Raw genomic sequence first — 27,055 nt, forward strand, 5'->3', positions numbered from 1 at the left:
GCTCGTGTGGGGTTTGTTCTCTTTGTTGTATTTGTCTATTTGAGGCACTCGTGTTTTTTTTTTTTTTTTTTGACTTTATATTTTACAATTTACACCGACCACTCCTTGATTTTTTTGTTTTTATACAAGCGATACGATATTTTCTTAAATTGGGATCTTGTCCAATCTCAGCGAAGCAATTTCCTTAGAAAATGGGCTTGTAAAGGCCCATTAAATTATCTGTTTACGAATCGTTTTGGTCCATTTGGATGTCTTAATAAGCACGACTAAATTTTATTTTTATTATAAATTTGCCTCGTTAATTATTGGTTACAGAGACGCTACTAATCATCAGAAAGAACATTCGAAATAAGTTAGTCGCAGAGTCATGGTAGCTCCGCTGACTCTGCCAACTCGTCGTCACTTCCGTAGCCATTAAGCTCAGCTCAAATTTTTCCTCAAGAAAAAAACAGACTCTGCAATTTGTTATTTTTTTCCTCGAGAAGAATGTGTCCTCCGAGTAAAACAGGAGCTGTCTTGGGCCTCTTGGCTGTGATTCTAAGGTTGACCTTATTGGTGGTGGTCAACGGGGTTTCAGCGAGATTCTTCGTGGAGAAGGGTAGCTTGACGGTACTTAACTCATGGACAATGGGAGGTAAGCATGACGCAGCCATCGCAAACTTTGGTCTCCCGAACTACGCCGGTTTCATGATCGGCTCCGTCGTCTACGCCGGCCAAGATGCTTACGGATGCGACTCTTTCAACAAAACCTTCAATCCCAAGTCTCCTTATCCCAAAATTCTCCTCATTGATCGTGGAGGTACAATTACAAAGAGAGTTCTGTAATTGGGCTATTGCTTCGATTAAATTAGTAAAAAGTTAAAGCAATTTTGACTGTTTCATCAAGAATCTGGTTAAAAGTTTGAAACTTTTTTTTTTTTGGTTAACATTGTGATTGAAGTTTGAAACTTTTTTGGTTTTGATAACATTGTGATTGAAGTTTGAAACTTTTTTGGTTTTGATAACATTGTGATTGAAGTTTGAAACTGTTGTGATCGATTTTGAGGGTTTGTGAATTTGACTCTACTTTCCTTTTTTGTTTCTAGTGTGTAACTTTGCTACGAAGATATGGAATGGGCAACAAGCCGGTGCAGCGGCTGTTCTTGTAGCAGATAACATTGTGGAGCCATTGATAGCAATGGATTCAGCTCAATATGAAGATTCTGACTTTATAGATAAAATCAACATCCCATCAGCTTTGATCCTTCGCTCTCTCGGAGATAGTCTCAAGAAAGCTCTGAAAAGAGGTGAGGAGGTAATCTTGAAGGTTGACTGGAGTGAGTCTATACCAAACCCTGATGAAAGAGTTGAGTATGAGCTATGGGCTAATACTAATGATGAATGTGGTGTACACTGCGATAAACAGATAGATTTCATAAAGAACTTTAAGGGAACAGCTCAAATTCTTGAAAAAGGCGGTTTTACTTTGTTCACACCTCATTACATTGCTTGGTTCTGTCCCAAAGAGCTTCGACTTGGCAAGCAGTGTAAGACTCAGTGTATAGACCAAGGGAGGTATTGTGCTCCTGACCCTAAGCAAGACTCTGAAGATGGATATAATGGGAGAGACGTTGTTTACGAGAATCTGAGACAGTTATGTGTTCATAGAGTAGCTAAGGAAAAGAACACTTCTTGGGTCTGGTGGGATTATGTGACAGATTTCAACATCAGATGTTCTATGAAGGAGAAGAAATACAGCAAAGAATGCGCAGAAACTGTCGTGGAATCTCTCGGTAATGAAGGCCTTTTGTTTTCCTGAGAGATATCACAATCTGATTGCACCTCTTTCTTTAACACTTAACAGTGTCAGGGCCTTTTCTCAGGGTTGTCTCTTGAGAAGATCAAGAAATGCATTGGTGATCCTGATGCTGATGTAGAGAATGAAGTTCTAAAAGCTGAGCAAGCTTTTCAGGTTCGCGGTCACTTTCAAATTCACCGAGCTGTTTATTCTACTCTTTTCATGACATTTTGAAGTACAGTTAGGCCAAGAGAATCGCGGGGTTGTCACAATTTTTCCAACATTAATCATCAACAATGCTCAATATCGTGGTAAGCAGATCTTCCTTCTCATCGATCATCACAAAGTTTGAAGATTATACAATCTTAATGTGTTCCATGATCAGGTAAATTGGAGAGGACCGCAGTGCTGAAGGCTATATGTTCAGGATTCAAGGAAAGAACCGAACCTTCAATATGTTTAAATACAGGTCAAGTCATTTTCCTCGAGTAAGATAGTCGTATTCTGTGACAAACATACTAAAAATATCTTCTTGAATCTTATTCTAAACAGATATAGAGACCAATGAATGTCTTGAAGCAAATGGAGGATGTTGGCAAGACAAAATATCCAATATAACGGCTTGCAAGGTATATCGTGATAACGAGCCATATAAAAATACTTCTATCGTTCTAGAATTTTATTCTATATCATCTCTTCTTTATAGATTACATGAATTTTATCAGGACACATTTAGAGGAAGAGTATGCGAGTGCCCTGTTGTGAATGGTGTTCAATACAAAGGAGATGGTTATACCTCCTGCAAGCGTATGTTTTTGAAACTTCCTTTTCAATATATCTCATTGTACACTTTTGTTCACTGGTCTTATCAAAAGTTCTTTGTTTCTCGTTCTTGATTACAGCTTTTGGACCTGCGAGATGTTCAATGAACGATGGAGGTTGCTGGTCTGAAACTAGAAAGGGTCTAACTTTCTCTGCTTGTTTGGTTAAGTAACTGCTGCTTTTTCTCCCACTTTGCTAAATTTTGAAACTTTTTCTGACTTATGTATGTGTTTGATGTAGAACTCGGAGACATCAGGATGTCGTTGCCCTCTAGGCTTCCGTGGAGATGGTCTGAAATGTGAAGGTGAATTCTTTTTGACAATTTGTCATAGTAAAATCGAGTTTCTTTGACATTGCCTCTCACCGATAAAAATTGCTTCTCATGACTAGACATTGATGAATGCAAAGAGAAATCAGCTTGTCAATGTGATGGCTGCAAATGCAAGAACATTTGGGGAGGATATGAATGCACATGTTCTAACAATAGTCTCTATATGAAAGACGAAGACACTTGTATCGGTATGTTGATGCCAATTTTTTCCAGATATCACTAGAACAACAAATCCCAACGTTTACATTTGCGCCGGCTTGTGCAGAAATAAGAAGTGGATCAAGAAGCAGATGGTTGTCCACAATTGTGGTTCTAATCGCTATTGCAAGCATCTTTTTAGGTGCTTATACATTCTACAAGTACCATCTTCAGGTAATGTCAGTTTGCCATTTAAGACTTTTCTTATGCATCATCATCATTCATCAAACTCTAACTATCCTTTATGTCTTTGCATCAATGCAGTCATACGTGGATTCAGAGATCGCGTGCATTATGTCTCAGTACATACCACTCGAGAGCCTAAGCATCAACCAAGACGCTAAGTAAATAAGAACTATGCTTGCCTTAAAATGAAGATTGTTGAATCTTGGTTGTAATATAGGGGTCAATTTTTTGATGCGTTATTTAATGTTCTGAAAGTTATATAATGTAAAATAGAAAATAATAATAATTGCTTCCATTGAGAGTTGAACTCAAGACCTCCCGCTTACTAAACGGGTGCTCTAACCAACTGAGCTATGAAAGCTTTTGTTAGGATCAAACCAGGCATTTTATTTATTTCTAGATAAAATCGATGCTACCGTCTCCGCTCGCTGATCCTTCAAGTTCAAATCTTTATCACATTTTTGTTGTTTTTAATTCTGGGTTTTCACCCTAGACCCTAAGAATTCGCATGACGTTTGTTCTAGCTTTTGAAAAATATTAGATCATCATCATCATCCTCCTGGTAAGTCTTTGTTTTCTTATGTTTCTGTACCTTTGTGTTAGTAAGGTGTGAGATTGGAATATGAAATGATTTGGAGATAATTGGATGAGTTAGTAACTATTTTCAATTTGGCAATTTCGATTCCATTTTCATTGCTTGAGAGGGAAGAAGGATACAAATAAAAGAGTAAACTTTGGGTTAAGTTGCAGAGCATTTCAAAAGTGGTTTAACTTTTGTAACGAGGATGGAGCCTGAGAGAACAATTTTGCAGCACAGAGTAAACTTTCAGTTTGGATTTCTATTTCATTGATGGATCAAAACTCCTTGTGAAAAAGCTTTTCTTTATGCATATTATTCAAACTTTTATTGTTGCAGTCTTGCAGATTCCAGGGAATGAAGCAGTTCATGAAGAAAGCTATAAAGCAGAATAACATTAGAAAGAAGATACCTTTTGGGGAGCTGGATATAGTTTCTAAGATTTTGGCACGATTTGCTGATGAGCCATATCGAATGTTGCATGAAGACCAAACAACAAATAGTAAAGCAACATGACTAAAGTGCAAACCCCAAACCTTATAAAAGCCTCAGCTCCCAAAGATCCCATGAGGAAGATGTTTGTTGCGATTGATAAGCACGGGAGCCACGGGACTAACGGTACGCCCCACACTTTCGGTGTTCTTTGCTGAGGAACAAAGAAGGCAATCCCCAATGTCCCCAAGAACCAGAAAGGAACTGTTATTGTGTATCCGATCCATGATCCCTTGAGCCGCATTCCCCAATAAGCTGAGGTGCCCATTGAAGAAGCAACAACGACTAAGAGACAGATGATAAGCTTAAGAAGATCAGCTCTTGGAGTAACTTCTCTCACGTAGTATCTCCTCACGAGTAGTGCGATAGGCATCATTGTGAAGATGAAGAGAATACTTATCGATAGGAGGCTTGACAAAACATCTAAACCCGAAAAGAAAGCGATTAGAGCACTTGGAATTGATACTAGGAGGTTAGCGTTTATAGGTGTTCCGGTTTTGGGATGGACGAGTGCAAATATAGGCGGTATCATGTGTGTCCGTGCGATGTGAGTAACATATCGCGCGTGTGCTAGTGCTGCTACTAAAAGAACTGTGGTCATTCCTTTGAGAGCACCAAGCGCCACCAGGTACTTTCCCCATTTCATTCCAACGCTCTGAAATGCTACCGAGTAAGCTGCGTTTGGATCTATATCTGTGTACTTCTGCATCATACTCAAGGATAGTGCCATCAAGCAGTATATCACTGTTATTATCGACATTGAACCGAGTAACCCTATTGGTATGTCTCTTGATGGATTCTTGGTTTCTTCAGCCATTGTTGCTATGCTATCAAATCCTCCATACGCAAAGTACACAACTGCAGCTGCTCGGAACACTCCCTCAGGTCCATAAGGCAAGAATGGAGTCAGATTTGATGTGTCAGCGTGAATGAAACCCGCTACTATCACAAAAAATATCACAAAAGTGTTGATAGCAGAAGCTATCCAGTTGAGCAATGATGTCTTTCGGGTGCTGATCGATGCGATTGTGGTTGCAGCGGCTATAACCACAACAGCTATTGGGTCCAAGAGATTAAAACCTGAACTGAGATCTGTTTTGATCCGTAGAGCGTTGGGTTTGCGATTCAGAAGAGTAGCAAAATATGAAGTCCAGGCTCTAGCAACAGCTGCAGTCCCAACTATACTCTCAAGAAGTATGTTTCCTGCGGTGATGAAGGCCGCAAAATCCCCTAGCTCGATCCGTAAGTAGGCGAAGGAACCACCAGCTACGGGGACTTCCACAGCGAATTCCGTGTAGCAGAAGACAGAGAGCATAGCAGAAACACCTGAAACAACATAAGACAACACAATAGCAGGTCCTGCTTGTTCATGAGCTTCTTGACCTGTCAAAACAAAGATTCCAGCTCCAATCACTGACCCGAATCCGAACCATACTAAATCCCACCATGTGAGACACCGTTTCATCTCGTGCTCGCTCTGTTTCTTGAGCTCGAACCGCTCGGTCTCGTCATCAGACCTACTAACCAACCTGTTCTTGAACCTGGAACATGTCTGAGACAAAGCAGCTCTGTAACTACCAAAGCTCTGAAAAGATTCCTCAGGGAAGAAGTCTCTCTTGCTCCATCTCCAGTACCCTCTCTCTTCACCATCCATTTTATCTCTCTTGCTTCAAAGATTTGGTTAATGAAAGAGAGCTGATGAGACACCATATTAATCTTGTTCCATTGTTTGACTAGTAGACGTTTCAGCCAATTCTTTGTACTTTTGTAGCCTCCCTCTTCTTCCAATGACACGAAACTATCGTCAACTTGTGTACTGTCCATTCAATTAATCTCCCCACTTGTTAGATTTGCTTTCGTCATCTACATCACTCTCATTGTCTTTACTTGACTCAAGGTTCCTCAACCATGAAATTTCATAATTCAGTGCTTTACACTTAGGGGACTATAAAATAATCAATTTGCAAATTAGCCCTTGAATGTTTCAAAAGTACCACATTTAGTCCCAATTTCTCAATTTGTCAACTTCAATTTACTTTATACTAGATAAGGGGCTGGACGATGTGCATGTTTTAAATTTGTTGAAGAAAATAAATACTAAAACCTAAACAATTTTTTAAAAATATTTTTTAAAAAATATTTCCTGAAGTAAATATATAAATAATTTTAGTTAGAGAAAAAATCATATTTGTATTTACGTTCATACATTTATTTATATTTTTATGTTTTATATATATTATAACAATTATTATAATAATCTAAATCTAAGTTATATCCCACCAAAACTTTTACCAAATACTCATCATTACAAATATTATTATAGTCAAATTTCAAGAACATTTCACAACTTATTACAAAATATTTTACATGCAAAAAATTCATCAAAACAACATATAATTAATAACAACGTACAATTTTACTTATGATTTACCATTAAAAAAATGCTCTTACACCCAAAATTATTTTGTGTAAAAGTATGGTCCTTATCACCACCTATAAAATGTCTTTTAAACAAATTAAACACATTTTTATGTTGCTTTGCTTTCATTTTGACATAATTATAGTTCTTATAATTTACTAAAATTGTTTTGTGATATAATTTTTTTAACCATGAATTCTTTTACTCCAAAGATATTTTGGATGAACAACTGGTGAAAATTATCTACTCGAATACAATGATTTTATGACCAACCCAATAAAAGTTTTTTATTGAGAAATTGAAAGAAAGTTTATATAACATAAGAAACATAAAAAATTTGAAAATTATAATCATGATGATATATATAAGTCTTAGATAATTCAGATATATATAAAATAGAAACTTTATAAACAATCCAAAATGTGACATATGTCATAATCATGTTAAAGGATTGATGACCTGCTTACTCCTCAGAACTATCGTATTGTACCAAAACTACTTAGAACTATGACCTCATCTCAAATATTCTCGAATCGTAAGTTCTCAACTTATTTCTACATGAATCAAAAGTTCTCATATATTTCTCTATATACCTGGGTTTAAATGGTTTACGAACCAAATCAGATAAAAAACCACATAAATTCGGTTTGAAACCAATTTTAAAACGGTTTACCATTTTAACTTCCCAAATTTAAAAATCGTTTCTCAATTACTCGATCAAGTAGATTTTGTTTCAGTACCGGAATCATTGACATTATCCAGAAGAGAAAACTCTAGATTTTGACCAGAAACACTTACCATCAAAACTTATAACGCTACTAACTGTAGAATCACTTTTGGAACCTCCATCAGTGTCTCCATCCTTAATTAATTTAGCGGGTTTTATATACTTTGAATCCATTTAATTGCATATGATAGCTTCCATTGAAAAACCTACACGAATCAAAGACCCACAATAGATAAGCAAAATTAGATGAGAAAAATCAAAGACCAAAGCTTTCGATATAAACATGTAAATTATGTAGATATAATGTTATTTTCTTAATTAGTTGTTATAGTACGTTTCAAAAATAATAATTTTTTTGACATAATTTATGTTATTTTTTTTTAGATTTGTTATTCCCTATTTATTGATTAATAATATATACATATTTGATAAATTATTATTTTTTGTTTATACATATCAAAATCAAATTGAAAAAATACATAATATAATTAGCCTATCATAAAAACTATATTAGTTTTATTAATTTTCGATTTAAGAAATTTATTTTTAGATATAGATATGTAAAATTTATGTAGATATAATGTTATTATCTAATTAGGTGTTTTAGAAAAATAATAATAGTCAACATAGACATAGAGAACTCAGGGTTTTAGATTTTTCTTCGTGAAATCGAATTCGATCAGTGAGAGCGACGGAGGAGATATGGGTGCTCAGAAGAAAGGCGGCGGCGGCGCTAGGGTTTCAGAGGATGCAGAGGAACAGAGTCATCAACGGTTGCAAGCAATTCTTCTCGCCGATAGCTTCGCCACAAAATTCCGTCCCGTAACCCTAGAACGCCCAAAGGTACTGTTACCGATAGTAAATGTCCCGATGATTGATTACACATTGGCATGGCTCGAATACGCTGGGATAGAGGAAGTATTCGTGTTCTGCTGTGCTCACTCGATTCAGATTATCGAGTATCTGGAGAAATCTGAGTGGTACTCGCACCCAAACTTGGTTGTGAGAACCATCGAGTCTCACAAATCCATCAGTGCTGGAGATGCTTTGCGTTACATGTATGAACAACAGACTGAGACGTCTCAGATTCAAGGTGATTTCGTTCTCGTTAGTGGTGATACTGTGAGTAATATGCCGCTTGCTGATTTGATTCAAGAACATAGAGAGAGGAAGAAGAAGGATGAGAAAGCTATCATGACTATGGTTATCAAGCAGTCTAAATCTTCGTCACTCACGCATCAGTCAAGATTAGGAACGGATCAGCTTTTCATTGCTGTGGATCCTTTGACAAAGCAGCTTCTTCATTACGAAGAGGATAAGATTGATCATCCAAGAGGGTCAGTGTGCTTAGATAAGTCGTTGTTGGAAAGTAACCCTTCTGTTTTAGTGTGCAATGATATGCAGGATTGCTACATTGACATATGTTCCCCTGAAGTGCTTAGTCTCTTTGAGGATAACTTTGATTATCAACATCTCCGTCGTCATTTTGTTAAAGGTGTGCTTGTTGATGATATTATGGGTTACAAGATTTTCACTCATGAGATTCATTCGAGCTATGCTGCTAGGATTGATAATTTCCGAAGCTATGATACGGTTAGTAAGGATATAATTCAGAGGTGGACATTTCCTTATGTACCAGATATAAATTTTAGTGGGAACCGCCCTCTAAAGCTCGGGAGACAAGGGATATACCGGGCTTGTGATGTTATTCAGTCACGATCTGCTGATGTTGGAGCTTCTTCTGTCATTGGATACGGTACTAAAATTGGTGATGGGGATAAAATCTTGAACTCGGTTATTGGGAATGGATGTTCTATTGGATCAAATGTCGTGATAGAAGGCTCTTACATATGGAACAATGTTACCATTGAAGATGGGTGTGAGATAAGGAACGCTATTGTCTCTGATGGGGTGAAAATCAGAGCAGGAGCTGTTCTGCAGCCTGGTGTCGTTTTGTCGTTTAATGTTGTAGTTGGGCGGGACTTTGTTGTGCCTGCATACTCCAAGGTTTCACTACTTCAACAGCCAACGACAGAAGACAGCGATGAAGAGCTGGAATATGCTGATAGTAGCAGCCGGACTGCAGATCATTTGTCTGGCCTAAATTTGCAAATGGAGTCCAAAGCGTCTGAGCTTGGTCCTGATGGAGCAGGTTACATATGGGAAGTATGTGAGGGGGCTCATGATGAGGAGTGGAAGCATTCAGTTGCACCAATTCCCGAGGATAAACTTGCTGAGATTACTCAGGCCATAGACGATGATGACACCGATGATGAAAGTGTTGTCCCAACCTCTGGAGAGTTGAAATCTGATGCTGATAGTATTAACACTGATATGAATGATCCCAATGATGACTATTATGACTTTGAGAAAGAGGTTGAAGGTACCGTCTTAAGGGCAGTTGAAGAGAATATCAAAGTGGACCTTGTAACTTTGGAGATTAACGGGCTCAGGTTGTCGTACAACATGGAATCTGCAGATTGTGCTGGAGCAACATTCTACTCCATGATGAAACTGGCAGTTGATACTCCACACAACTCTGCTAGTGAGTTGTATAAAAACGCGGCGAGTATCATTACAAAATGGAAGGAGCTTCTTGGGTTCTATGTGAAGAAAATTGACGAACAGATAGAAGTGATTATGAAATTTGAAGAGATGTGTCAGGAATCTCCCAAAGAGTTGGGCCCTTTGTTTACTCAAATCCTGCATCTTCTATATGACAAAGACGTGTTGCAAGAAGATGCCATCTTGAGATGGGCTGAAGAGAAAGCAGGCGCGGATGAAGCTGACAAAGTATATCTTAAACAATGCGAGACGTTCATACAGTGGCTCAAAGAAGCATCTGAGGAAGAAGATGAAGATGATGAAGATGAAGAAGAAGATGACTGAACTGGTTAACATGAGTTCTCGATGGCTCTCAATTGATTGCCTCACGTTTTGATTGATCATTTACTTTTTAAGAGATACTCTGTTTTTTTTCTGTTATCATCAATAATCTTTATTTTTTTTCATGTCTTCTTCTGTTACTTCATGAGATGCTTTCTCATCTATCGAGTCTGCACATGTATGCGTTTGACGTAATATTTTGAGTCTTTACTAAAATCTCTTGTTCTGTAATCGTGCAAGAAGAAATGTGTGTTTTATTTTATTTTCCAATTAGTCCCTCTACTTTCTCTTATTTACAAATAATAGCATTAGCATTACAATTTCACTAGATCTTCCCTTTGTTCCTGCGACGCGTTCTCTCGATTCAATCTTCCATCTTTAGACGAATCGGTGCTTGATCAAGGTTACTTAAGAACCCTAATTTTTGGATCCAAGAAACCAAAACCTCCCAAATGGAGAAGAATCTCGCCGGAGACTCAATTCCGAGACCGAAATGGAGAAAAGTAGCTTACGGAGGGATGCAAATCGGATACGACGACAACTACACCGACGAATCATTCCTAGAAGAAATGGTGATGAACGCAAATGTGGTGAGGCGTGATTTGCTCAAGGTGATGAAGGACTCTGTCTCAATCTCTCAATACCTCTGCATCGTTGCGCTTGTCGTCTTGGTTTGGGTTCACACTCTTGAATCATCTTTGGACGAGAACTCGCTTTTGCTACTTGATCTCTCACTCTTAGCATCTGGGTTCTTAATTCTCCTCTTAACCGAAGAAAAAATGTTGTCTTTGAGTCTCCTCTTGCGTTACCTCGTCAACATCTCTTTCTTCACCACGGGGCTTTACATCTTAGCTCCCATTTACCAGACGCTCACGCGATCTATCAGCTCAGATTCGATATGGGCAGTCACGGTTTCGCTCCTACTGCTTCACCTCTTCTTGCATGATTACTCTGGATCCACCATTAGAGCTCCTGGAGCACTCAATACTCCGAATCTAACAAGTTGCATATCTGTCAATGCCTCAATCGTTGCTTCAGTCTTTGTTGCTTCACGTCTTCCTTCTAGGCTCCATGTCTTTGCTGTGATGCTTTTCTCGCTACAAGTCTTCCTCTTTGCTCCTCTCGTTGCTTACTGTATCAAGAAATTCTCATTTGGGTTGCATCTTGTCTTCTCCTTTGCTCTCATGGGTTTGACGCTTTACTCTATTTATGCTCTGCATAGACTCTTCTTCCTCGTCTTTCTTCTTCTTGTGCTTCTTGTCAATGTTGTGTGTCCTTATTGGCTCATTAGGATGCAAGAGTATAAGTTTGAGATTAATGGTCCTTGGGATGAAGCCAAGCTTTGTTTCGACATTACAGATTGATTGATTAGTGATTACTCTCTTGATATTTTACTAGACTTGCCTCTCTCATATTGTTTTGAGTCTCCCTATATTATAGTCTGATGTTAGATTTAGCGATGGCGAAGTTAACAATCATAACAGTCTCATGATATCAAACATATCGTAGTCAACTTGTCAGCAAAGTCAGGATGGCCGAGTGGTCTAAGGCGCCAGACTCAAGTTCTGGTCTTCGTAAGAGGGCGTGGGTTCAAATCCCACTTCTGACAATTATTTTTCTATTATATGCTCTTATTTTTCCTAAAAAAAGGTCATGTTCAAAACGCAAAACTATGTTGACAAAATACACACACAAGAAAAAATTGCATTACACTCGATCATCTGGTAAATTCTTGGACGGAGCCACCGCATCTTTGCCACCGTAGGTGGACCATGCACAATCAGAGAAAGAGAAACTCATCGAACGCAGCGGCTGATTATTGTTGTAATGATTCCGTTGGTACGAGAAGACACTCCTCTCGCTTCCGGCACTTCTGCTTCTGTATCCCTGCCGCGAGCTCCTCTCTTGAGGTAACGCCAACGCCACATGGTCCACCCTCTTCTTCGTCAGTTGCGTCCGTACTTCTTCTGATAACCGGAGCGTAAACCGGTCTAAATTATTTACCGGTTGAACCACAGAATGTCCGGTCGAATGCGATCTCGAGAGTAATATCTGAGAGACGCGACAGTGTGACAACCTTGTTGACCATGACCGATAGGCTCTGTTTGCATTGGTCCACGTCATACCATCCAAGTGCGCGTTTGCAGATTGATTGATAGGATCCGAATTTGGATCCGGAATCAAGACGCTCCTCTCACCCGGTTGGAAGAAAAGATCCACACGACAGAGCGGACACGTGGAGTGATCAGAGAGCCAGGCATTTACGCAATCAGCGTGAAACACGTGACAACAACTAGGTATCAAACGCAGCGTTTCGTCGTCTTCGAACTCACAGAGGCACACTCGACTCCACCTATCCCGATCCTACGCTCCTTCACCTCAGAGTACAGAAACGTCGGGAACGAGTTGATGATAGCCTCGTCGAGCCCACGCCCCGCCGTAATACTCGTACCGGATTCATCGTCGGAGGAGTATGTGTACAGGTTGACGGATTGTGCAGAGTGAAATTGGCGAGAAGTCCAACGAAAGCAAACCGAAGCCAAGCCGACGACGAAGATGGCGAATAACATAAGCGTGATTAATATGATGGCTAGGTCGATTGCTTTTGTCTCGGTTCCGCCAGGCTGCGCCATTACGTAATCTGATGATTCGTCCGTTACGTACTGGAGCAACACTCTTATATTTCTCTCAAGAAATACCATATGATTTTCATGAACAGAAGTATACAATTAGTTGTCTCTGTGGTTTATATAAGACATATGGATAAACTACGAATGAAAGTATCCATTCTCAAATCTTACCTAGGCCTTTTTTTCTTTTGGTTTTAATGTCTTACATAGGCCTTTTTATATATATATATGTATATCAAACATTTATTAATATCAAAAAGGTTGACTCCCACAATAATTAACATGCCATAACCAAATTCAAAATAAGAATCTTCATAAATAGGTATATAATAGATATGCTTAATGCATAAAGCATGTGTGTTGACCAGTTTGTTGATTTCCAAAAATCTTTAGTAAATTCTCAAATGATTCAGTATAATGCCACAGTTGCAATATGATCCAAGGAAAGAAAAGACTAATCTAATTTCACAAACGTGAAAGAAGAATGCACCACAACATTATTCCAGGCGAAACTAAACCATATTTTTTATTGGTATTGTATAGGTGTTTGTTTATATTACATAGTGGACGATCTACTCAAATGTCACAAAAACAAGCGGAAGATGACGTGACTATCTAGCAAAAGTAACTTAGCGAGATACCTTTAGTTCACCAGTCACTTGCTATCAATTGTATATAACCCATTTGGTACATTTCAAAGATTCACAATCTCACACATACAGTTTTTCCCCCCTGAAACCATTAAACAATTCTTTTTTGACAAACAATAATTGTCATTTTTGTTGGTCATGCTCAAACAGTCAAAAGTCAAAAAAGCAAATAAGAGGCATGCATAACAACATTTTAATCCCAAAAACAAAATGTAAAAATAAAAACAATTATTTACACTCGTTCATCTGGTCGGAGGCGTTCGAAAGACCGTTCACCAGATTCAATCGATGTCGGAAGATTCTTAGGCCAATCTCCGGAGAAAGCTGACCGGACAGAACCACTCCGAAAAGAGAATGAGAAAGACAGCGAATGCAGCCGTCGACTATTATTATAGTTCTTCCGTCCGTACGAGAAGACGCTTCTACCGCTCCCGACGCTACCGCTTCGGTAACCACTCCGTGAACTCCTCGCCTGAGGTAATAACGCCACGTGTCCCATCGTCGTCCTCGATGTCTTCATCAGCTGGCGTCTCACATCATCCGGTAACCTCAACGTAAACCGGTCTAAATTCCCAACCGGTTGAACCAACGAATGCCCGGTCGAGTGAGATCTCGGGAATAAAATACCGGTTATATGCCAGCTAGACAATCCCGTTGACTTCGACCGAGGCGTTGTGTTGCTATTGGTCCACGTCACACCATCCAGCAAATACGCGTCCGAAGATTCCAAAACCCCCCTTCCTCTGTCAGGATCCGTACCCGACGAAACCGTACCCGGATCCGAAACCATGTAGCTCTCACTACTACTACTCTCGTCGTCACCCGTTTGGTCGAGGAAAAGATCCGCTCTACAGAGAGGACACGTGGAATGATCGGAGAGCCATACGTCGACGCAATCGGTGTGAAACACGTGGCAACAAGGAGGCATCATACGCAGCGTTTCGTCGTCTTCGAATTCGCAGAGACAAACCGCACACTCGGCACCACCTTTCCCGATCCGCACCGCCTTGACCTCCGAGTAATGAAACGTCGGGAAAGATTCAATAGCCTCCGCGTCGAGTCCACGCGCCGTCGACCTCGTGATCCTGACAACGCGGGCCTCGGCGTCTGCGTCGGTGGATTGGAAAACCGAAGGACGTGAGTAAAACGGCGCGTTGCTACGACGACAGAAGATGGAGCCAAAGACCATGACAAAGATCACGATGAACAGAACCGTGATCACTATCACAACAGGATCGTTGGCTTTCGTTTGAGGTGCCGGTGGTGTGGTCTGACCGGATCCGTAAGGAACGGACTGAAGCAAGAGAAAGAAGACGAGAAGCAAGACAGGGTTGCAACGTGGGATCCAAAGGCTGGAGTTTGTATCGAGGATCGCCATATGATGATCATCGTACGTAAGTGAAGGAGAAGAAGATGTTTTGTTTGGTGTGAAAATATAAAGGTGGTTAGAGAGAGTCAACGTCTGGTTTGTGGAAACCCACGGGGGTGTAAGAGTCGTTGCGTTACTGTGGATCATAGCACTTGCTTATTGTATTTTTATTAGTAAAGGCAATTTTATTTGATTTGATCTATTCACACCTTTGACTTTGAAGAAGTCTAGTGTGTCCTTTTTGTACTTTTACAGCTTGGAAAAGATTATCAGTACACCACTTCTAAAGATGAAACATTTTCACGTCTGCAATTAGTGGTGACAATCTTTTTCGAAATTAATACAAAATCTCAATAATTTAAATTTACTTTTCAACAAAAGATATATTTTTGAAAATAATTAAATGGTGATATATCTTATTCTTATCTATAACTTGAAATCTTGTATAAATGAAACAAGGTTAATGGTTTATTTACATCTTATTATCCATTAAAGTTTCTGAAATAAATGTATATTCTTAGTGGAAAACTACAATAGATGCATGATTCACCTGTATCATAATAGAGTACAACAAGATTTTCTAATGCAGAATAATTGATTATATATATATATATATATATATTTAAGTTTATGTGGTTAGCTAAGCTTTCTAATTCTCTTTGTATGAAAAGATAAATAAGGGGATAAAAATTGTTTACGTGTAAAAAATGTTGAATAGAAATAACTTAAGTGGATGTATTATATTTCGATTGTGTTACTAGCTAGCTACTACATAATTACTTAACCACCAAAATTGACATCTCAATATAGAATAGGCATCCAAAATTAACCTCGGACAATTCATATATGATAAAAACGTATATAGTAATACTTAATCTCGAGCCATATATGAGTCCACTAGCGAGTATTATATATCGGACCATATATAAATCTAATAATTTCAAGTGTAGGAATCTAATTATTGTTTTAGGCTATATCCAAAACAAAAATAAGTGTTTATCAATTGACATCGTGACAACTATAAACTTTCTATATACCATTACAATTCAATCAGCCTATGTAATTCACGACCATCATCATTGACTTAGATAATACAAAATTAAATATAGCAAAACTTATTAAAAATTTGATGTTAGTTATCTCGTGCGGGTTTCATCCAAAAACATTAACGAATCATGGAGTGTTCAATAATAGACACAAGATCCAATCATTACTTACTTGGAGGAGTCACTTCAAAACTAAAACACAATGAGCGGCTCATTATGAGCCAAACAAATTTTATTAGACTAATAAATTAATACATTATTCAAAATCTTAGTCATCAACTCATCATTGTTCGTCTATACATACGACGTCGTGTTTGGAATAAATTTATAAAACCCCATTTATTCGGGGCTGATTTAGAAATCATTACTTTTATGAAGGTCATTTTGCAAATTCCATTTCCCAAATTTTCTTTCACCTTCCCCGACGGCGGGACCTGACCATACCAAACCTTTTACAATCGGCATTTCGAAAAACCCTAAATCAGCATCGTCAGCCAAACGAGGGAATATGAAGGGAAATTGGTCGATCGTCCGTCAGGTTTTTCACCGCCGGCTCTCCACTCTCCGGTCCTCGACACCATCTTCGCGATTATCCACTTTTTCCAGTTCCGTCCGACCTCTTATGTTGGCGCCAAGCTCGTTGTCGTCGCTGATCTCCAGGAACTTGTTGTTTACCGCCTCCAACAATGGCCGATCCATCGATTTTAAATTCTCAAACACTTCTCTTCTCCACCGGAGAAGCCTCTGTTCAGAAGCTGGAGGTAATTGGTTCTGCGTGTTCTTGTGTATTTGCGTAAACATTGGAATTTGCAATCTAGTATATGATCTAGGTTAAAAAACGAGACGGATCAGAGAAAAAAGTATTAAAATTGGGAATTCATTTGTGCTCAGAAATGAATATAATCTTGCAATTTTGATATTAGGTGAGAAATGTGTTGTTATGGTGAAATCAGAGGAAGAGTTCACCAGTGCAATGAGCAAAGCTCAAGGTAAAACATTATCGGATGTGTTGTATCGGTGTAACCACTTACTTACTTCTTACTTCTCACTAAGTGAATGTGACTTAGTATGATTCTCTGCTTATGTTGTCTCTTGATGTTTATCTGTGTATTCAGATGGATCTCTACCGTCCATCTTCTATTTCACTGCAGCTTGGTGTGGACCATGTATGTTGTTTCTTCAGTATGTGAGAGTTTTGTTCTGTATAGATATTTTGTTTTAGTGAGTGCCCTTACTAGTTTGTGTTCCATATTACTTCAGGCAGGTTTATCTCTCCTGTAATCGTGGAGCTTAGTAAACAATATCCCGATGTAACTACGTATAAAGTCGACATTGATGAGGTATGTTGAACTTGACTTGTTCTGCTTTTGTCTATTGTCCTTGGGTTTCTGTGAATAAAAACCTTCCCACAGTGTTTCAACCAAAGAATGAGACTATTTGGTGTTCTGTATAGAAACGGACTTGCCACACTCTGTTTCAATGTACTTATACCTACTTCTGTATGCTAAGGAGAGATAATGAGTAAAGATAGCTGAAACATACAAGAATATTCAAGCATCTTTTTACCGCTCTTTGATCAATCTTCTGTTCTCATGAATGTCCGATTAAAACTTAATTAACAAAGATATCATTTCTTGCATATATATCTGTAGGGTGGGATATCAAAGACTATCAGCAAGTTGGATATCACAGCTGTGGTGAGCTTCGTTACCTTTTCTTTTCAAAACATAATTCTACATTATACAATCAGCAGGAATGACTCATATGTTGAACCAATCTCATGATCATTTATGATGCAGCCAACACTTCATTTCTTCAAAGGAGGCTCGAAGAAAGGGGAGATTGTGGGTGCAGATGTGACGAAGCTGAAGAATCTCATGGAACAGCTCTACAAGTAACTGTTCCAGTAAAGAAGGTGTTGAAAACTTTGCAAGATAGTTTGAGACAGTGCAATCAAATCAAGGTTAAACATTTGTTTCTTTCTTTTACAAGAACCAGGCCTATGTAGCTTTCTCCAAATATGGTTGGATGGTTCATATTAGTTAACCGAGGGTGGAGAATGTATGCAAAATGTGATCTCTTTTAAATAATAATTGCTGAATCCGTTGCCTTTTAATATTAAAAGAGTTTGAAGTGAGAATTGATAACTTTTATCAAAGAATTGACAAAGATATGAAAGCTCTATATATCCTCCTAATAAATTTGACAAAGTTTTCAATATATACAATAAAGTCGACAGTTTTCAATAATCAATATATAAAGTTCTATAATGTCCCATAAAGTCGACAGTCGACACCCCTGACTTTAAAACTTTGACTCCTCTGCCATGGCTAAAACTGGTCCTATTATATATGGGATGCTTTTGTTGGGAAATTGATGAGTATGCTGTAGAGTAATAAATGTGTAGGCAAACAGTGGAATCAGCTGAACAACTAATTTGATCTGAAAACCAAATAAATTTTTGGTCTACAACTCTACAGTTTGTAAAACTAAGAAGAAGGTATATTACGTACAATTGTGTTTTGTTTTGTGTATGAAACTATGGGATCTTAAGAGGAATTTATATGGAAGTTAATTTCAAAGGAGTAACCTACGGAGTCAAAGAGAGGGTTAGGCCAACAAACTGTCGTCGGAGGACCTTGGGCCTTGGAATGAGACAGGAAGAAGGGTATTATGGTCATTTAATATACTACTACTGTTGTCTTCTTCTTTCGTCTCTCTCTCCCCTCGCGCATCTTCAGTGGCTCAGTGCTATAAAACTAAACTCACGCTTAGATTGAATATTTTTGGAGTGAGATTTACGTTTGAAGGTTTTGAAAGACGAAGACGATGGAGGAACCAACCGCGACGGAGATAGAGATTGGAACTTCGGGTGTCACGACGATGCCGCCTCCTTCTCTGACGACGGGGTCACCGCACCAGGCGTTAGTGGAGAGGCTCAAGGATTACGGACAGGAAGATGTTTTCGCTCTCTGGGATGAACTTTCACCGGAAGAGCGAGATCTCCTCCTCAGAGACATCGAGGTGAATCGGAGAATTTACACAGTTCCTCCGTTTCATTTTCGTTTTTTTTTTTTTTTTTTTTTTTTCATCTTAAATATTCCTCTTCTAATTCAGCAAAATTAGCTGAAGATCCTGCAAATTACTGTGAATCGTTGTCTCAATTTCGCATTTGATTTAGGTTATTTTAAGTGTGATTTGTTATCTCTCATCTTGCAGAATTTGGATCTTCCAAGAATAGATCGGATCACCAGATGCTCACTTCACTCTCAAGGTTCATCATTCTCTACTGACCCTCAAACCAAATTTTTTCTTTGATGTAGAGAATTAATCGACCTCTGTTTTAATTTAAACTTATTTAGGGTTGCCAGTGGCTGCAACAGAACCGGTGCCGGAGAATTGTGTGTCAACGGTTGAGGAAAGAACAAAGGAAGACAGAGACAAATGGTGGAGAATGGGATTGAAAGCTATCTACGAAGGCAAATTGGGTGTGGTGCTTTTATCTGGTGGACAGGTACCTTTACTTATTCCTTCAGTAATATTGTGTTGCTTTGGAAACAAAACATATTGATCTGGCTTTTAATGGGGTCCTTTACTTGGGTTAGTTCTAAAGATTGTTGAGAAGGTTTTTAATGATTCTCGGATTATGGTTGGAATTGGGGTGGTGTGATTGCTGAAATGATGTTGGAATAATGCGTGATACCTACTCTAATAATTGCAATTTATAGATTTCTGTTACTTTGCTAAGTCTCTGAAAAGTATTTATTTTGATTAGTGTGGTCATAAAGGCTTTATATGAGTAGTAATCATGACTACTTTTAAAAAATCTAACCCGTCGGTGCTTTCTTCTAGATAGTGTGAACCACCTTATCATGAGAGAGAATGGTTATCACGTGACCTTAAAGATGCTTTGTAGGATCTTGTTATCTTCTTTTCATTTACTTTAGCATTTAATACCTTGAGAATAATTTTCTGTTGGTATTGATGGGAGTGTAATTACCTGCAATTGTATGATATATTTGACCAATTGAACAAGATTAAAGAGGGGAATTACTACTTTAGTATAGGTTTTGATTGGCTCTTTGATCCACATTGTAGTGATTGTTGGTACATTCATTGAAAGAAATGCAAATGCTCATGCAATGATCTGGTTACAAAAATAAAATTTGTAGGGGACAAGACTTGGAAGTTCAGATCCCAAAGGGTGTTATAGTAAGTAGTTCTCATTTTCAGCTCTGTTTTTGCCGTACGTCTTCTATATATTGTTGCATATTGCCTTGTGCAAGTTCAAATTCTCTTATTTTAGCAAATGCCACATATTCTATAACATTTATATGTTTACTGTTACCTCTATCTTTTGTTACCTTACTAGATTAGTTTTATTATTTCAGATATCGGACTGCCATCTGGGAAGTCACTTTTTCAGATTCAAGCTGAGAGGATATTGTGTGTTCAAAGACTTGCTGCTCAGGCAATGAGTGAGGGTAAAGTTCACAACTCTGCGTTTTATTGTTCCTTACAATTATGCTACTATTAATACCTTGTTTCACATAACATTTTGCCTGCAGCAGGTTCAACTCGCCCAGTTACAATACAGTGGTATATAATGACCAGTCCATTTACTCATGAACCAACACAGAAATTCTTCGAGAGTCGCAAGTATTTTGGCCTTGAGCCAGAACAAGTAAGAGGGTTCTTAGCTGTGACGTTTTCCGTATTTCTATTGTTTTCTTCCTTGTGTGCGGAGACCAATATTTATCCCGCTCTCTGCAGGTCACCTTTTTCCAACAAGGAACCCTGCCTTGCATTTCAAAGGATGGCAAGTTTATCATGGAAACACCTTTCAGTGTATGTGTCTTCAAAGCAAGCTGAAATAAGCTTAGACGCCGGTTCTTTAGGTTTATAATCAGTTACTTTTTATACTTAAAAAGACATTGGCCTTATGAATTTCATTCTATGTGACTAGCTAGCCAAGGCTCCGGATGGGAACGGGGGAGTTTATGCAGGTATATATTCTCTAGTCCTTCTTCTCTAGTTATAGGAAATACTATTTTCAGCATTTTCTGTTTATCACAACTTTTTCTATGTTTATTCAGCTCTCAAATCGTCAAGGTTGTTAGAAGATATGGCTTCGAGGGGGATTAAGTATGTGGATTGCTATGGTGTTGACAATGTTCTGGTTAGCTCTTTCAGTGCTCTCAAGTCTTTATTCGTGCACTTTCTCGATTCTTCTCGAACTATTAGAACAATAAACAAGAATCTTGGAAATCAGGTTCGAGTAGCTGACCCTACTTTTCTGGGATACTTCATAGACAAAGGTGCAGCTTCTGCTGCAAAAGTAGTGCGCAAGGTATATCCAGAGAACTTTCTAATTAGTTGGTTCGACAAGCTAATCGTCATAAATGAATCACTTTCCAGCAATGAGTTTCTCCTGAGCCAAATCACAGTCAAGTTTTGACCGAAAAGCATGTTGTTATGAAAACAGGCATATCCACAGGAAAAGGTTGGAGTATTTGTAAGGAGGGGCAAAGGTGGGCCTCTGACTGTAGTTGAGTACACAGAGCTTGACCAGTCTATGGCTTCTGCAACTAATCAACAAACAGGACGTCTTCAATTTTGCTGGAGTAACGTAAACTTCTCTACAGGCTTTCTAAGTTATACTATGACCATTGTTTCTGGCATTATCGCTATTGTTCCACTTCTATGCAACTTAGACATTGGTTATTTCAAAAACCTGTAAGAACAGTGAGTGCTGTTATGGAAGTGGCTATGTGTTCAAGTTCCTAATGTATGTCAAAACGTTGCAGGTGTGCTTACACATGTTCACTTTAGATTTCCTTAATCAAGTTGCGAATGGGCTGGAAAAAGACAGCGTGTGAGATGCTTTTTACTGATCACGGAATATGAGAACATTTTGACATATTCGGTAACTGATTTGAAAACTCTTGCAGTTACCATTTGGCGGAGAAGAAGATTCCGTCTATAAATGGCTTCACAGAGGGACTGAAACTAGAACAGTTCATATTCGATTGCTTTCCTTATGCTCCTTCTACTGCACTTTTCGAGGTACTGTTATGTCAGACTGGTATATTGTTTGAACACATCAAAAACGAGATTCACATGATTGTTTGAATCTCATTTTTTTCTGCGGATTTTTCTTGTCTTTGCAGGTATTGCGGGATGAAGAGTTTGCTCCTGTGAAGAACGCGAATGGGTCGAATTTTGATACACCGGAAAGTGCGAGACTCTTGGTTCTACGGCTGCACACACGTTGGGTCATAGCAGCTGGTGGATTTCTAACACATTCCGTTCCTTTATATGCAACTGGTAAAGAGCACATCCCACTCTTCTATTCATTTGACTTTTTTTTTACTACAATAATCGTGGTGTGGGTAAAGTAACCAAGGCCCTAAACCAAGTAAACCAAACTAAATTGAAACTACCAAATTAAAACCAAATAGGTGTGGAAGTGTCACCATTGTGCTCGTACGCGGGAGAAAATCTAGAAGCGATTTGTCGGGGAAGAACGTTTCACGCACCATGTGAGATCTCCCTCTAATATTCTTCTTTCTTTCTCTCATTTGTCCTTGTAATTTGGCCATCTTCTCCCTTTTTATTTGGTGTTTTGGTTCTCTATATATGAACTGTTATCGGCGAAGATGGTCAATCTCTTTAAAATGTGCACTCGTCATTATTGTAACAGTGGTGAAGATCTTCAAAATTGTGATGCTTTACTCTTCATTATTTACCAGACATCTTGAAGTTAAAAAGCTCTACTAAATTTGTGTCGAGTAATCTATTACCAGGTCTCGAATTTGACAGGAAATGCATTATTAACAAAAATTGACCCACCAAACTTTCTTATAGAAGGAAGAACAAACGAATTAGTATTCAGTACTAACTGGTATAAATGGTACAGGATCGAATCAGACAAAAAAATGGTAATCTATAATTTGCATTTTCAACTACAAACAACAAATATCCTGCAAGCTTTGTCATATCATTTCATTATCGTCTTGATACTTCGGGCAGTTGAATTGTTTAGCCAACACCAAATGGCATGGATAAATTGGTTATTTCAGTTCACCAATCTCAATCCAAGAGCCTGAATACCTCTCCGGTATGCAGAAGGAATTCAAATAACCAAGAACTCATCTTCTCCCGCTTCTGAAGTCATGTTCTTGTTCTTCCTCATTTTGTTGCCAAGATCGGATACTACCGAATCCAAGGCTTCAAACTGAGGATGTGACTTATCTCCAACAACAAAAAGATGCGTCTGATTCCCGATCTTAATCCAACTGCAACCCGGCTGTTTCTTCAACCCTTTCTCCTTCATCTTCATTCTCATCTCTGCAGCTTCTTCCCTTTTCCCGCTCGCAGCATATATATTAGACATCAACACATAAGTCCCAGCATCATCCGACCCTGTTTCCAATACCTTCTTCACCACCTCCTTAGCAATATTCACTTCACTGTGATTATTACAAGCGGATAAAAGCGCTCCATAGAACGATCTTGATAGCCTAGCCTCATCACAGTTGATGAAATTTAAAACATCTTTCAGTCTACCAGCACGACCACAGAGATCCACGAGACACGTATAGTGGTCTTCTCGCAGAGGAAGTGACTCGTCTCTCACAAGCTCCTTAAAAAACTCCATTCCTTTCTCTACCAGTCCAGCGTGACTGCAAGCAAACAGCAAGTTAAGATAGGTCACCTCACTAGGTTTGAACCCGTGTTCCCGCATCTGATCATACATTTCGATTGCTTCCTTCCCATGCCCGTGGTGTGCATAAACCGCAATCATACTGTTCCATGATATCAAATCCCGTTCGGATACCAGTCCATTATCGAACAATTTCCTAGCAGCAATCAGTTCACCGGATTTCGAGTACATGTTAATAAGCGCTGAAGTCACAACTTCGTTCTTTTGGTGAACCGACTTAGATATCAACTGGTGAATCTGCTGCCCCTCCACAAGCCCAGCCAAGTCACTACAGGCGCTTAAAATGCTCACATAAGTTCCTACGTTAGGCTTAACACAACCATCCGTTAACATCTTTGAGAATACTTTAAGCGCTTCTTCGTTTTCTCTATTCTCGACATATCCTGTAATCATCGTGGTCCAGGAAATAACATTCTTTTCAGGCATCCGGTCAAATAAAACACACGCCCTGTTAACTTTCCCATTCCGTACAAACCCTGTGATCATCGTATTCCATGAAGCAAAGTCCCTCTCAGGCATCACTTGAAAGAGTTGGTCAGCTTCATCTATCCTATTGTTATGTGTGTAACCCGTGATCATAGCATTCCACGAAATGATATTTCTCTCCGGCATACAATCAAAAAGCCGTCTCGCTTCATCTACCTTACCGTTCTTTGCCAAACCATCGACCACAGCAGTCCATGAAATGACATCCCTTTTAGGCATTCTTTCGAATAGATTCATCGCCTCATCTATCCTCCCACGCTGCACCAGCGCTTTAATCATCGTGTTCCAGGAAACAATGTTTCTCTCAGGCATTTCATCGAACAGTTTCAGGGCTTTTTCAATTCTCCCTCCCTGAGCATACCCATCGATCATAGTATTCCAAGAAACTACATTTCTCTCAGGCATTTCCTGGAAAAGCATCTCAGCTACAACAAGCTGCTTAGATCTCAAGTACCCACTAACCATGGCAGTCCAAGTCACCACATTTTTCCTAGAATCAACCCTATCGAACAATTCCCTAGCTTCTCTCATATTTCCTAACTTAATATACCCAGTAATCACATGAGTCCATGTGACCGCATCTCTCTCAGGCAATTCGTCGAACAGTTTCCGTGCTTCTACAATCCTACCTTCTTTGCAAAGCTCCCCAATCAGCCATTCGAGTCGTGGCACACGCGAATTCGAGCTATATCCTTCCCTTTTATGTATATGGCTAGAAGAAGAGCAAATCGAACGAACGAGATTAAATACTTGCACGGATCGTTCATGGCCTGATACGGGAAACACCAATAATAATCTTCTGTAGTAACTTCGCAGGTGCGACAATGCGCGAGATTGCATCAGCTAGAAGATGGTTAAAAGTGATCTTATTTACTGTTTGTTTTGGTCGATAGAAGAAAAAAGACAAAGTAGTGTTGAAGCGAGTCTTTATGTCTGTTGCGTTTGTGGTCATATGAAATATTTACAAAATTATATGTGAAAGTTTGCAAATTGGGGAATCGAACTCGTGCATTGGAAAAACAAATGTATAACTTTTACGTCTATAGAGTGGAGTGGAGTTGCAAAAAAAAAGAAGAGAAGAGAAGAGAGAGTCAACAAGCATAAGGAGCTTGACCAAGAAGTGGTTGAAGCACAGCCAATTGTTGCCTCAAGAAATTGTAGACAGACTCTGTAGAATCAGAAGCTATTCGAATCACAACTCCTTTTCCCTACAAAATATTTACACCAACTTTGATTAGCCATTTATGCGGATTTGAATCTCTTCAATTAAAAGTTTACTGATATTAACCTCATGGCCGAAACTGCTGCAAGAAGCTATAAACTCTGGCTTCATGAAACGATTACGAGAGCTTGACTCAGAGTTTTGTCTCCTAGAACGTCCTCCATAAGAGATCTGTAGTTGTTCAGACATCATATTCTTCACATTTTCTTGGACTTGCTTTTGGATTTCCTTCACCTTTGACCTTGATTCATTGTCACACACATTTTAGCAAAGATACAGAGAGTAACGTCGACTAGAAAATGTCGTTACATTCCCATACCCGAAGAGTATGACCATTGCGATGGTGTGATAGTCTTGCATCCGTTCGGCTATGCTTTGGTTGCTCCTCTTCTCTAACAGTACCTGCAGTCAATATAACCATCACTAAAGCCAAAGCTTGGTCTAATCTCGCCTTACTGTAAAAGGGATTTACTTGTTTAAGGTAAAACATTGTCTATAAATCTAAAAGTGGGCAAGAGATTAGTAATTATTACTGTGTCAAGAAATAAAGGGTAATCATCTTCCAGGTAGACATTATTGATGCTCTTATAAAAATCGAAATCCCATTTTTCACCATTTGCGTGACGCCCGCTAGTGATCCAATCCACAAGGACAAGATTAGAGTCGGACACCAATCTAAAGATCTGTTTCTGATAGTACCGGGCAGTGGAGAAGCAAGTCACTGGATCTGGAATCACAACCAAAAGTGACTCACTCCCGATTCTCGCCTACTGTACACAACAAATCCAAAGATCAATCAAAAGAACACAAGACTTCAAAGAAAAGGGTCCTAATTCTATCTTCTTCTAACACAGCTCAAAATGATTAATAGCAAAAGAAACATTACTTCCAGTATTTGTTCAGAACACTTTGATCCTATTGCCTTGTATACCTGAATGAAATCACAAGATCCAAGTCAAGAAAAATCAACCAAGTAGGATAAAACTAGTGTTCAATTCAAAGAGACAAAAATCCCAAATTTGAGTCAACCTTAGTAGAAGACTGGGTTGTAATCACTGCAGTGCATCCATCACCAATGGTGAATTCACATGAAATCGAATCTCCCTACATAATTTGAACAAGAACTTGTTCGATTCAAGCATCCATGGACAAAGAGAGAGAGAGAGAGACAAAGAAATAGAAAAAGGAGGAAGAGGGAGAGGGAGATACAGAGACAATGCCGCCACCATAGGTGATGCTGTAAATCCAGACAACGTCAGTTCCGGCAGGAGCTGCCTGAAAGTTCAATGTTGGGAATTTTAAAAAGGAAAGATTGAATTTTTCAAACTTCTCCACAGGGAGAGTTGAGAGATATAGAGAGGGACCTTGGTAGGAAGTAAGAACTTGAGAGGATACTTAGAGAAGCTGCTCGTAGCTGTAGATCTTCCTCCTACTTTCTCCACCACCACTTTCCCTGTCGCCATCTCTGTATCTCCTCCAACACAGTCGTGAACTTTCTCGTTCTAGTTTGA

The 27,055-nt window shown here is 38.9% G+C and overlaps 8 protein-coding genes, 2 non-coding genes and 2 pseudogenes across 17 annotated transcripts; 6 read left to right on the plus strand and 6 right to left on the minus strand.

Annotated features, from left to right (window-relative positions):
* The first annotated feature begins 53 nt into the window (after positions 1-53).
* LOC104781893 (vacuolar-sorting receptor 5) lies at positions 54-3,621 on the plus strand. Of its 2 annotated transcripts, none has more exons than XM_087510806.1 (12): positions 54-799; positions 1,086-1,772; positions 1,863-1,951; positions 2,019-2,088; positions 2,163-2,246; positions 2,330-2,406; positions 2,503-2,584; positions 2,680-2,762; positions 2,840-2,903; positions 2,990-3,118; positions 3,196-3,302; positions 3,393-3,621. In XM_087510806.1, the coding sequence occupies exons 1-12, from the start codon at positions 487-489 to the stop codon at positions 3,474-3,476; spliced, it is 1,869 nt and encodes a 622-aa protein (XP_087366932.1). In that variant the 5' UTR covers positions 54-486; the 3' UTR covers positions 3,477-3,621. The 2 variants fall into 2 exon arrangements, 1 of the variants encoding a protein (XP_087366932.1); XR_015597177.1 differs by having other exon boundaries at positions 293-799; positions 2,484-2,584.
* TRNAT-AGU (transfer RNA threonine (anticodon AGU)) lies at positions 3,602-3,675 on the minus strand. Its single transcript has one exon. It is a non-coding gene; the product is annotated as a tRNA-Thr (tRNA).
* Positions 3,676-4,179: 504 nt separating this feature from the next.
* Positions 4,180-6,247, minus strand: LOC104781894 (cationic amino acid transporter 5). Its single transcript, XM_010506685.3, has one exon. The coding sequence runs from the start codon at positions 6,035-6,037 to the stop codon at positions 4,328-4,330; it is 1,710 nt and encodes a 569-aa protein (XP_010504987.1). The 5' UTR covers positions 6,038-6,247; the 3' UTR covers positions 4,180-4,327.
* Positions 6,248-8,117: 1,870 nt separating this feature from the next.
* On the plus strand, positions 8,118-10,685 carry LOC104781895 (uncharacterized). The gene has a single exon (XM_010506686.3). It carries the CDS (start codon positions 8,232-8,234, stop codon positions 10,416-10,418), a length of 2,187 nt encoding a protein of 728 aa, XP_010504988.1. The 5' UTR covers positions 8,118-8,231; the 3' UTR covers positions 10,419-10,685.
* Positions 10,686-10,822: 137 nt separating this feature from the next.
* On the plus strand, positions 10,823-11,812 carry LOC104781896 (phosphatidylinositol N-acetylglucosaminyltransferase subunit C). Its single transcript, XM_010506687.3, has one exon. The coding sequence runs from the start codon at positions 10,868-10,870 to the stop codon at positions 11,777-11,779; it is 912 nt and encodes a 303-aa protein (XP_010504989.2). The 5' UTR covers positions 10,823-10,867; the 3' UTR covers positions 11,780-11,812.
* Positions 11,813-11,940: 128 nt separating this feature from the next.
* On the plus strand, positions 11,941-12,024 carry TRNAL-CAA (transfer RNA leucine (anticodon CAA)). The gene has a single exon. It is a non-coding gene; the product is annotated as a tRNA-Leu (tRNA).
* Positions 12,025-12,028: 4 nt separating this feature from the next.
* Positions 12,029-13,214, minus strand: LOC104781897 (RING-H2 finger protein ATL38 pseudogene; annotated as a pseudogene). The gene has a single exon (XR_015597178.1). The product of XR_015597178.1 is annotated as an RING-H2 finger protein ATL38 pseudogene (transcript).
* Positions 13,215-13,692: 478 nt separating this feature from the next.
* LOC104781898 (E3 ubiquitin-protein ligase ATL9-like) lies at positions 13,693-15,330 on the minus strand. Its single transcript, XM_010506688.3, has one exon. It carries the CDS (start codon positions 15,209-15,211, stop codon positions 13,928-13,930), a length of 1,284 nt encoding a protein of 427 aa, XP_010504990.2. The 5' UTR covers positions 15,212-15,330; the 3' UTR covers positions 13,693-13,927.
* A 998-nt stretch (positions 15,331-16,328) lies between these two features.
* LOC104781899 (thioredoxin O1, mitochondrial) lies at positions 16,329-18,250 on the plus strand. Its single transcript, XM_010506689.3, has 6 exons — positions 16,329-16,871; positions 17,034-17,099; positions 17,226-17,276; positions 17,371-17,450; positions 17,763-17,807; positions 17,910-18,250. Exons 1-6 carry the CDS (start codon positions 16,619-16,621, stop codon positions 18,006-18,008), a joined length of 594 nt encoding a protein of 197 aa, XP_010504991.1. The 5' UTR covers positions 16,329-16,618; the 3' UTR covers positions 18,009-18,250.
* A 235-nt stretch (positions 18,251-18,485) lies between these two features.
* On the plus strand, positions 18,486-22,880 carry LOC104781900 (UDP-N-acetylglucosamine diphosphorylase 2). 4 transcript variants are annotated; one of them, XR_015597181.1, is made up of 15 exons: positions 18,486-19,134; positions 19,330-19,384; positions 19,473-19,624; positions 20,283-20,322; positions 20,502-20,594; positions 20,682-20,794; positions 20,884-20,958; positions 21,077-21,116; positions 21,207-21,289; positions 21,383-21,460; positions 21,596-21,734; positions 21,918-21,985; positions 22,062-22,176; positions 22,281-22,437; positions 22,572-22,880. XR_015597181.1 is itself a non-coding variant. In XM_019244902.2 (15 exons), the coding sequence occupies exons 1-15, from the start codon at positions 18,940-18,942 to the stop codon at positions 22,667-22,669; spliced, it is 1,506 nt and encodes a 501-aa protein (XP_019100447.1). In that variant the 5' UTR covers positions 18,486-18,939; the 3' UTR covers positions 22,670-22,880. The 4 variants fall into 4 exon arrangements, 2 of the variants coding, with proteins under 2 accessions (XP_019100447.1, XP_010504994.1); XM_019244902.2 differs by having other exon boundaries at positions 21,596-21,739; XM_010506692.3 differs by having other exon boundaries at positions 18,682-19,134; positions 20,679-20,794; positions 21,596-21,739.
* A 63-nt stretch (positions 22,881-22,943) lies between these two features.
* LOC104781902 (pentatricopeptide repeat-containing protein At2g35030, mitochondrial pseudogene) lies at positions 22,944-25,360 on the minus strand (annotated as a pseudogene). The gene has a single exon (XR_015597179.1). The product of XR_015597179.1 is annotated as a pentatricopeptide repeat-containing protein At2g35030, mitochondrial pseudogene (transcript).
* Positions 25,313-27,037, minus strand: LOC104781904 (urease accessory protein D-like). Of its 2 annotated transcripts, none has more exons than XR_015597182.1 (8): positions 26,909-27,037; positions 26,754-26,819; positions 26,574-26,648; positions 26,431-26,475; positions 26,078-26,314; positions 25,864-25,946; positions 25,611-25,785; positions 25,313-25,530 (listed from the first exon to the last, which is right to left on the minus strand). XR_015597182.1 is itself a non-coding variant. In XM_087510808.1 (8 exons), exons 1-8 carry the CDS (start codon positions 27,005-27,007, stop codon positions 25,414-25,416), a joined length of 894 nt encoding a protein of 297 aa, XP_087366934.1. In that variant the 5' UTR covers positions 27,008-27,037; the 3' UTR covers positions 25,313-25,413. The 2 variants fall into 2 exon arrangements, 1 of the variants encoding a protein (XP_087366934.1); XM_087510808.1 differs by having other exon boundaries at positions 26,078-26,311.
* Between the last annotated feature and the right edge of the window lie 18 nt (positions 27,038-27,055).

The sequence above is a fragment of the Camelina sativa genome, chromosome 4 (assembly GCF_030686135.1).
Source record: "Camelina sativa cultivar CO46 ecotype springtype chromosome 4, ASM3068613v1".
NCBI classification, from domain to species: Eukaryota; Viridiplantae; Streptophyta; class Magnoliopsida; order Brassicales; family Brassicaceae; genus Camelina; species Camelina sativa.